Raw genomic sequence first — 9,153 nt, 5'->3', positions numbered from 1 at the left:
AGAAAGTGTTGTGCCTTTTCAGATTGTGCATGTATTTCGTGAGGCGATCAGTGCTACTGATTGGGTCACTTCTTTTGCTGCGCACCATTCTGGAGAGATCCTTTGGATTGCGCATGCTTTTGCTCCTCCGCCATTGTGTAGTCTTCTCTCTAGTGATTCAGCTGATTGTGCTCATGCAAGATTAATGTGAGCAGCTGATATATCACCAAAAAAAAAAAAAAAAAAAACTTACGGCTGCCATTGATCGGTGACACATCCAGGGAAACACATCCAGGGTGAACCGTGAATGGGGTCATAATGCACCTCGATGCTTTGGAACTCCCCAAGGTGACATTTCGGCAAATAGGTTCTTGGGTCGTAGGGGGAACTACCTCCGCAGGAGGGCTGCCACGGTGCTCGACGCCTGCGGGTGCGGGGAGGACCTGCGCCATCGACCTCGCCGTCATCTCTCCCAGCTCACCAGCTTTATGCCTTTATCCCGTCCCCTTTGGTTAATATCGCACCACCTTTACTTCCATTTGGGAGGATGGCGTCATGATTGCTTATGCTGATGCATCCCATTTCTGGTTCCTAACATGTCTCGTCTGCTGATTAGCGAAAGAATAATATCTGTTAGATTTGAGGATGCGCTTAGAAGTTTTTATCCATGCATTTGGAGCATGTCATCAGGCGAGACAATTATTACATTTAAATAATCTTGATTGCATTTAAATTTTCATATTTGCTCCTATTCTTCGTACAAAGGAACAGGCTTAGATTGCAGCAATCCATTGCGATCAAACATTTGTTTTAGCTAATGCATCAAATATCAGCAACCTAACACGAGCATACAATTCAATCCATACAAACTGGTCCAATAAAATTCATTCCGAGGTTCAAAACGGACTATAAATTGGTCTAATAAGGACTTTTTATCCTATACTTGAAAGCAGCCTTTCTTTTTAGTGGCGCGCGCGCTCTCTGTGTCTCTCTCTCCCTCACCGTCACACGCGCGCACGCGACACACATATTTTTTATATATTAAAAATAAATTAATAAATTCCCTTCAATTTTGTCATCTACGCACCCGGTTTCCATCTTCTCCCTCTGGATCTCCATCTTCTCTCCTCTCCGCCTCCTTGGAAGGAAATCGCGACAGGATAAACGGAAGAGATTCCATCTTTGGATCGGTAGGCATCAAAGCTAATGCAACTCTATCTCTTCCAACCCGCTTTCACACCAACTTCACCATACCACTCGCCTCTTATCAATGGGAGAAACCCTCTCCTTCACCCACCTAAGACCTCCTTCCTCCCCTCTTTGGTCAGCAACCCCTCCCTTCTTAAAGGCGTCCCCATTAGGCCACCTCCCCATGGCCAGAATTGGAAGGTCACCTCCTCCCTGATTGAAAGCCCTGTGCTTTGGGCTGGCAGGCTCTGCATCTTCTATGCCCTCCTCAAGGCTGGCCTTGCGGGCTCCCAGTCCAATCCATTCATCTCTTCAGGTCTTGAATCGTTCCTTTTGTTGGTTTTTTGTTTTTAATTTAGTTTGTGGCTGTTCTCTTTTGGCCTCTTCTCCATACCCTATCCCGCCATTTATGTTGTTGTTGTTGTTGTTGTTGTTTGCAGAGGAGGGGAATGGTGGTGCTGATTTGGGGTTTTTCAAGTTTATTGAGAGCTTGCAAGGGAGATCAGGTTTGTGGGCTCTTGCCTTCTTTTTTATTTTTTAATTGATCTCTTATCTCATGGTTTGTTTAATGTGGGATTTGATTGTTTGAACTGGGTGCTTTTAATCTTGTGGAGTGAAGTACTTTTAAAAAGAAAAGAAAAGAAAAGAACTTTTGGAGTGAAGTCCTGCTAGCTGATCTTTTGGGTGATTCAGTGGGGATTCATTTGGAATGTTTTAGCGATGGATGGATCAACTGGCAGTAGGTGGATCAGCATGCAGCTTCAGTGTTCGGTGAATTGGAGGGAACATTTAGACGTCAGAGAAGATCTTGGAGTGTTCTTGTGCGGATCTGGACCAGACTATCTTATTCAACTTAGCTCAGATAGAGGTTTAGATTGATAGGATTTTAGTTCAGTTTTAATGCTACCGTTTGTTTAAAGTGGTTAATTCATGCAAACACTTGGAACTGTTTTTTTCTTTTTTGAGTAAATTACAAAAACCTCTCTGAGATTAGGGTAAATTATATTTACACTCAATAGTATGCAAAACCTATGCTTATCCCTTAAGATTTATTTTTATCCAATAATTTAACCCATAACTTAATAGAACGTTAGTTAAACCGTTAACTTTTAATAGGATCCAAGTGGCACGCCAGAATATTTTTTAAAATGACCAAAATAAACTTACAAAAATCCTCCTAAGGTTTACGTTTATTATACTTATATTCAATATTTTGCAAAACCTACAGTTACACCCAGTTAAATTGACAGCGTTAGTGAAACCATTTATCTATTGTAAAAAAATCAAAACCATTTAGTGGAGCCTTTTTTTGCAAAATCCTCCTCTTTCACTTTTCTGACTCTCTGTTCTCTTCAAAGTTTTCCATCTTTAATAGTCTTCTTCTCTTCAAGATTGAGTGACTATGATTTTTTTCTCACTTTGCCACTCCACCATGAGCGTCCCTTCCCAATGAGCGACCAACGACAAGATTTCTTCCCAACCAGCATTCGACAACAAACATCCTTAATTCCCTACCAACATTCGGCAACGAGCATTCTTCCTTATTAGATTTTGTTCTCCCTTTTCCACCCACTATGTCACAGAGATTGGGGATGCCAGTGTATCATTTGCTGATTTTAAGTTCTACTAATCTAATATCATAGACATGATTTCTTAACATTGTTGTTGTGGATAAAGATTCCTATGTCTACATATAGAATTATGATAACTCTAGTAGCCTATTATCAAAAGAATCCGAATTAGTACGTGCGTGAGAACTTTTCTTTTTGGAGTGTGCATCAGTTGCGATTCTATGGCTTGGCTTGGACCATGAATAAGTTGGCTCAAGCGACAAAATCTTGATACTAGTTTTCCGCAGCAGAAAATTTTAGAGGCATCCACTTGCCTGAGAGATCTAGATTGCTTTTCCTTTGGCATATAACTCTTTTCTGATCATTCATCAAGATCAAGCTCCAAACCCATGGCGCCTCATGGCTCCTCCTTGGGTGTATGTTATATCACTTAAAGCTAGCTTGGTCATTTTCTAAATTTTTTCTGATATGGCATTTAGGTCCTATTTAAGTTAACGATTGGCTAACATTCTGTTAAATTATGGGTTAAAATATTGAATAAAAATAAATCTCGGAGGGGTAAGCGTAGGTTTTTCAAACTATTGGATATAAGCATAATTTACCCCTAATCTTATAATTTTTTTTGTAATTTACTCATTACTTAGGAAAAATTTTGACTTTTTATATGAGGTAAACGGATTGACTAACACCGTTACTGGGTGCAAGTATAGGTTTTATAAACGTTTGGATGTAATTGTAATAAATGTAAATTTTGATGGAATTTTTGTAATTTACTCTTTTTTTCCCGTGTTTATGTAGAACGGAGATTGTTATATGGAAAGCCAGATGGAGTGTGTATTACCGTCTATTACTGGATTTCTTACTTCCGAAGGATGCTCTCTTCTGAACTATGTACTTCTGCATAGATATATAAAAAGCAATTGAATGTTTATCATTTTGTAGAAATCTTGCAAAAATGGGGGAGAAATTTGATGCACAAAGGTATGTTGTATGCCACAAAGACTTAACATTGCTAACGGGAGGAGGCTGGATATGTGGAAAGAAGATGAAAATTCCTAAAAAGGATTTCTTCCATAATGGTGAAAGAAAAGATTTATTGGGCCATCCATGATAGATGAACAAAGCTTTTGAATTAAACAACAGTGAATGATCAAATAAGCCTTATTTATTGTGATTGTGACTGGGAGATTAGTATTTATGATTTAATAGATAAAAATGCATATTTTCTTGTTTTTCATGTTGATCAGATGATAAAGAAGCGAAAGATAGAAGGAAACTAGTCAGTAAGTGGCATCCAACAACCAAGGGTACGCTTAAGAGGAGTTACAGAGTACCTTCAAAGAATGAAGGCCGCCGCCTCCTAAAAGCCATTGCATCCTTACTATCTGATGATGATCATTTCACCGATGCTACCTCACACAAGGTAGTTTGCAAGTTAGAGTGAGATCCAATGCGCATCTTTATATGCAAATGCTGCCATGATAGTTTCATAGATTGTGCCTTTTTCAGTGTATTGTGACATCGTTACCACGTCAAGAAAAGCTTATAAAAATGAAAGGAATCATTTTCTCTATTCTGCAATCCTGTCCAGAGGCTTGCATTTCTTTGTTAGCCCTTTCATTTGGTGGTGCTTCTATGGGATACCATTAATATGGATTGCCGTATCCAATTTTGTCTTACAGCTTGCTGTGGCTACATATTATTTCCAATGCTCCCCTTTACTTTGAGCACTGCCATTTATTTTCTAAATTGGAAGTTTTTGTGGCATATAGGGTTGTCAAATAAGGAGGGAGAGTGCTCATGGGGAAAGTGTATGCTGCAACAATGTACGAGCTCTGTTTGATGAGCTCCCCACTCCGCACCTGGTTGTTGAGATCACTGCTTTTCCTGCAGGGCCACTAACAGACAGAGACTATGTGAAGGCAGAGAAGCTTGAGAGGGTGTTGAGGTCTGGATCTTCCATTTGAGTCTTATTACCTTCATACGTGCCTCTGTACATCAATGAATGACTGATATGTGGTGAACAGCATGAGCTCCTAATCTTTGTCAAAACTGTGACTGTCTAAGCCTGCATGTTTGCATGTGTATTTAGCATTAATATCTTTCTGAATCTCAATCTTTAAGGACATGCAACATCATATAATCAATTCTAAATCTTTTAAGCTATCAAGTATCATGGTAGGAGGACATGACCTCTGGTGAAAATGCATGGTAAGACAGGTGAAAGCCAACAACAAATTCTTGGCACAAAGATATATAAATGCATGGTATGTTGTTTTTTTAATTCTGGTTTAACAATTTGACACCTATTGGTTTTCTGTAGTATCTTCTTATTTGCGGCTCGTTGCTTGGTGTTTATTACTTTTCTGAAGTGTGCTTTCTTCTTATTGTTTGTAAAGCCTAGTTGGAAGCTAGGAGAGGTGAAGAACAGTGTAAATGCACATGCCTACCTCTGTTTCAGCTAAGATGGTCTAATGTTTCACATTTTGGAGAGGATACAGAGGAGAATAATGGAGAGATGAAGATAGAGGTTTCAAACGACATTGAATCCGGTTTATTTTAAAAATGATCTCCATATAGGTACTCTCTTGAGCAGCCAAGTTCTATCCCAGTATTGTGGGAGGACAGACAGTGGGAGTTACCTTCGAAGTCATCAAGTTACAGTTGTTAAACAGCTCCCTCAATGCGCTGTTTATATCATAGAAGCGTTGACATGTTCTTTAATGAGGGTTTTTTGCCTCTAGAACCTATTAAAATGTGCCAATCCACATGGTTGAGAATATCATGCATAAAATATGTTAATCTTCCATATTACAGAAGCAGGTAAATGGAAAAACTTGACTGATATCAGCAGTTATTGACATTTTTATGTATATTTGATTAATTCTATGAGTAGATCGGCATCAGGAAAACCAGAGTAAAATCAGCACCAAAGAGAGTTGATTTCAGATTGAGAGCTGGTTATAATACCTGACAGAAATCTGTTTCATCTGTTCGTATTAGATGAGGCTTGCATGTAGTGTCCTTCAATATTTGAGATTACGGAGAGCAAGATACAGAAGTGATTCAGAATAAGATGTGGTCGTGTCCTCAACTCATGCAAGTAGCAAACCTGAGACTGAGTTGCAACTGCGTTGTGCAATCATGCTAAAAATTTAAAATCTAGGGCATGGACACCTTAGATCGGGAAATGCAGTAGCCAGTTATATGCTAATATTAATTTTACTCTATGGCCATTCAATTTTCAGTATTTTAGTTATCCTCGCTTATTTGTCCATGAATCAAGAGAATTTTACTTGCATCATGGATGTTTTGCAGTGAAACTGCTATGTTTGATAGTGCTTCTTGCCCTGAATCATAGAAGCTTGGCCTGACTGAAGGTGGATACAACTGACTATAATCAGAAACACGACAAATGGAATTGCAAAGTGGCCATAACATTGAACAAAATTATAGATTCTTAAAGTTGTTTGGCATCAGGGGATGTGCTTCAGTCTGGTGATCTGAAACTTTTTATATTATAAAAAAAAAATCAAGGAAAAGCTTAATACGACCCATTCGAGTTGCTAACAGAAAGTTCTTGAAATCATCCTGAAGTATACTCATGCAGCTTCTTTCAAACATGGAGATGCAATTGACAGCACCTATATGTTGTGGTCCAGAACTGCTGGTCAGGAAGCAGTATCGAATGGAGATAACCAGTTCATCCAGGGATGATAAATACGAGCTCAAATTACTCAATTTTCAATCGGTAGATATTTACTACAAACTACAGAGCAGATAAAGTCAGGTGCAAAGCAGAATTCACTAATAGATGATTTACATAAAAAGTTATGACCAGATTAGCTCCTGGTCTGTATATTGATTGAAACTCAGACCCGAAAAGAAATAAAAATAAGGGACAATTGAGCTAGTTTGGGAAGTTGGATTAATTATCTTCCAAAATTCCTTTTTATTCCTCAATAAATACTTTATAGAAACGAAAAGAAAAGAAAAGAAAAGAGAAGGGGAGATTAATAGTAGAACAACATCTGATCCGGCTTTCCATGTGAACAGTAGAAGTTTAGAGAAGAGCAGACTGCCAAGAAGAATGAAGGTCACTAGATAAACCCAGATCAAGTAATCCTATCTTCTAGAGTGTTGCTGAGAGAGGCCAGTACAAAAGAAGCAAACTGATAAATTGGAAGGCTGGCAGATAACAAGCAGGTTGAGACCTGTGGGAGAATAATCATCAGCCGAATTGCGACCTAACCATCGGCAAGGTGAACAATAACAATCACAGGAATTCATTAGTCCAAAATCCAAAAATATAATGGAATAAAAAGTTAACAAAAATAATATGAGAATTAAGCTAAACCTCTGAAAACAATTAAAGTGAAAAAAAAGAATGTAAACCAACCAAGAAAGAAAAAATTAAAAAAAAACATTACAAAATTAACAACAACTAGAAATTAAAAAAGCAACTACTAGAAACAAAATAAAAAAAAAAAATATAATCTGAATAGAAGCAAAGAACGTAGCAACTAATACAAGAATAGACAACAGATAAAAAATTATTCAACAACTCCTTTAATAACTTTATATCAAAGTTCAGTTTAATAACTTCTCCAACATACAAACACCGAGCAACTTCCTTTGTTTCTGAAATGTTGACAACTTGAGAGGTTTGGTAAAAATATCAGCAATCTGGTCTTCACTTCTGCAGTAGACAAGATCAATGACCCCTTCTTTCACAAGGTCCCTCAAGAAATAATTCCTCACATCTACATGCTTGCATCTTCCATGAAAAACTGGATTCTTGGACATCTTAATTGTTGAGCTGTTGTCACAGAAAATAATAAGTGGTCCCTCTTGCTTGAAATGACATTCTTCAAGAATTCTTTGCAACCATATTGCTTGGCAAGCACATGAAGTTGCTGCTACAATTCAGCTTTAGTTGTTGATAAAGTCACAATCGGTTGCTTTCTTGATGACCATGAAACACTGATGTTCCCATCATAAAAACATAACCAGATGTGCTCTTTCTGTCATCAAGATCCCTTGCAAAATCACTATATGTGAAGCCAAACATCTCTGACTTTTCTCCATTCTTATAAAATAAACCATACTCAGTTGTACCTTTCAAGTACCTGAGAATTCTTTTTGCTGCCAGGAGATGCATTTCCTTTGGACGCTCCATGTATCTACTGATAAGGCTCACAGCATGCATGATATCTGGCCTTGTAGCAGTTAAATACATCAAGTTTCCCACTATTTGCTTGTACAAAGTGCTGTTGACTTTCTTCCCTTCAGGATTTCTAACAAGCTTCATTCCTGCATCAATTGGTGTGCTGACAGGATTGCAATTCTTCATTCTAGACCTGTCCAAAATGTCTTGAACATACTTTTTCTGCGAAATAAAAATGCCTGCAGCAGATTGATTCACCTCTATTCCAAGATAATAATGCATCAATCCAAGATCTGACATCTCAAATTCAGCCATCATAGACTTTTTAAACTTATCAAACATAACCATATCATTTCCAGTGTAGATTAAATCATCTACATACAAACAGACAATAAGCATCTTCCCACCTTCTGATTTTATGAAAAGTGTATGTTCATAAGGACATTTTTCAAAACCTTCCTTCAGAAAATAAGATTCAATACGACTATACCAAGCTCGTGGGGCTTGTTTTAGTCCATACAATGCCCTTTTTAATTTATACACTTTATGCTCATTTCCAGCCTTAACATAACCAGGAGGTTGATGAATAAATACCTCCTCATCCAAGTCTCCATGCAAGAAGGCTGATTTAACGTCCAGTTGATAGAGTGGCCATGAATTCTGTGCTGCCAAAGCAATTACCAAGCGAATCGTATCATGCCTTGCAACCGGTACATAAACTTCTTTATAATTGATACCAAATTCTTGCTTGTAACCTTTGGCAACTAGACGAGCTTTGTATTTGTCAATCTCACCATTCTCCTTCAACTTTGTCTTGTAGACCCATTTTACTCCAATAGCCTTCTTCCCTTTTGGAAGTTCAGTTAACTCCCAAGTATTGTTTCTTTCAATAGCTGCAATTTCTTCATCCATTGCCTTCTGCCATTTGGATTCTTTGGTAGCCTCTTCAAAAACTGTAGGATCACGGTCGGAAAATAGAGCAAAATATGTCAGTTCTTCCTCATCAGATTGTTCAATTCCAGGTACTTCATAATCAATCATCCATGCTGGTCTTCTTCTGACACGTTGAGACTGCTGTCCTTCATTTAATTCAGCTTCTGGAGCTTGTGGAGTCGCTGGAGCTACTGGAATGATGCTCTGACTCCCTGGTGTTTGCTGCTCATTCTCCCTAGGTTGCTGCTGTTTTTCCTCTTCAATTTCCCCATCAAAAACAACTTGTATCTTCTGTTCAGCTTTGCCTTCATCCCA

The 9,153-nt window shown here is 38.2% G+C and overlaps 1 protein-coding gene across 1 annotated transcript; it reads left to right on the top strand.

Annotated features, from left to right (window-relative positions):
- The first annotated feature begins 1,040 nt into the window (after positions 1-1,040).
- LOC103705786 lies at positions 1,041-5,043 on the top strand. The gene is made up of 4 exons (XM_026804162.2): positions 1,041-1,483; positions 1,608-1,673; positions 3,986-4,161; positions 4,511-5,043. The coding sequence occupies exons 1-4, from the start codon at positions 1,186-1,188 to the stop codon at positions 4,703-4,705; spliced, it is 735 nt and encodes a 244-aa protein (XP_026659963.2). The 5' UTR covers positions 1,041-1,185; the 3' UTR covers positions 4,706-5,043.
- Positions 5,044-9,153: the final 4,110 nt, after the last annotated feature.

The sequence above is a fragment of the Phoenix dactylifera genome, chromosome 15, assembly GCF_009389715.1.
Source record: "Phoenix dactylifera cultivar Barhee BC4 chromosome 15, palm_55x_up_171113_PBpolish2nd_filt_p, whole genome shotgun sequence".
NCBI classification, from domain to species: Eukaryota; Viridiplantae; Streptophyta; class Magnoliopsida; order Arecales; family Arecaceae; genus Phoenix; species Phoenix dactylifera.
The sequence above is the reverse complement of the archived record's forward strand: the minus strand, read 5'-3'. Positions and strand labels throughout refer to the sequence as shown.

What these genes read in the sequence shown, in the direction of transcription:
- LOC103705786 (XM_026804162.2), top strand. Translation starts at nt 1,186, where the DNA reads ATGCAACTCTATCTCTTCCAACCCGCTTTCACACCAACTTCACCATAC. An exon ending in CAATCCATTCATCTCTTCAG is followed by an intron (nt 1,484 to 1,607) that starts GTCTTGAATCGT and finishes TGTTGTTTGCAG; the next exon opens with AGGAGGGGAATGGTGGTGCT. An exon ending in GAGCTTGCAAGGGAGATCAG is followed by an intron (nt 1,674 to 3,985) that starts GTTTGTGGGCTC and finishes CATGTTGATCAG; the next exon opens with ATGATAAAGAAGCGAAAGAT.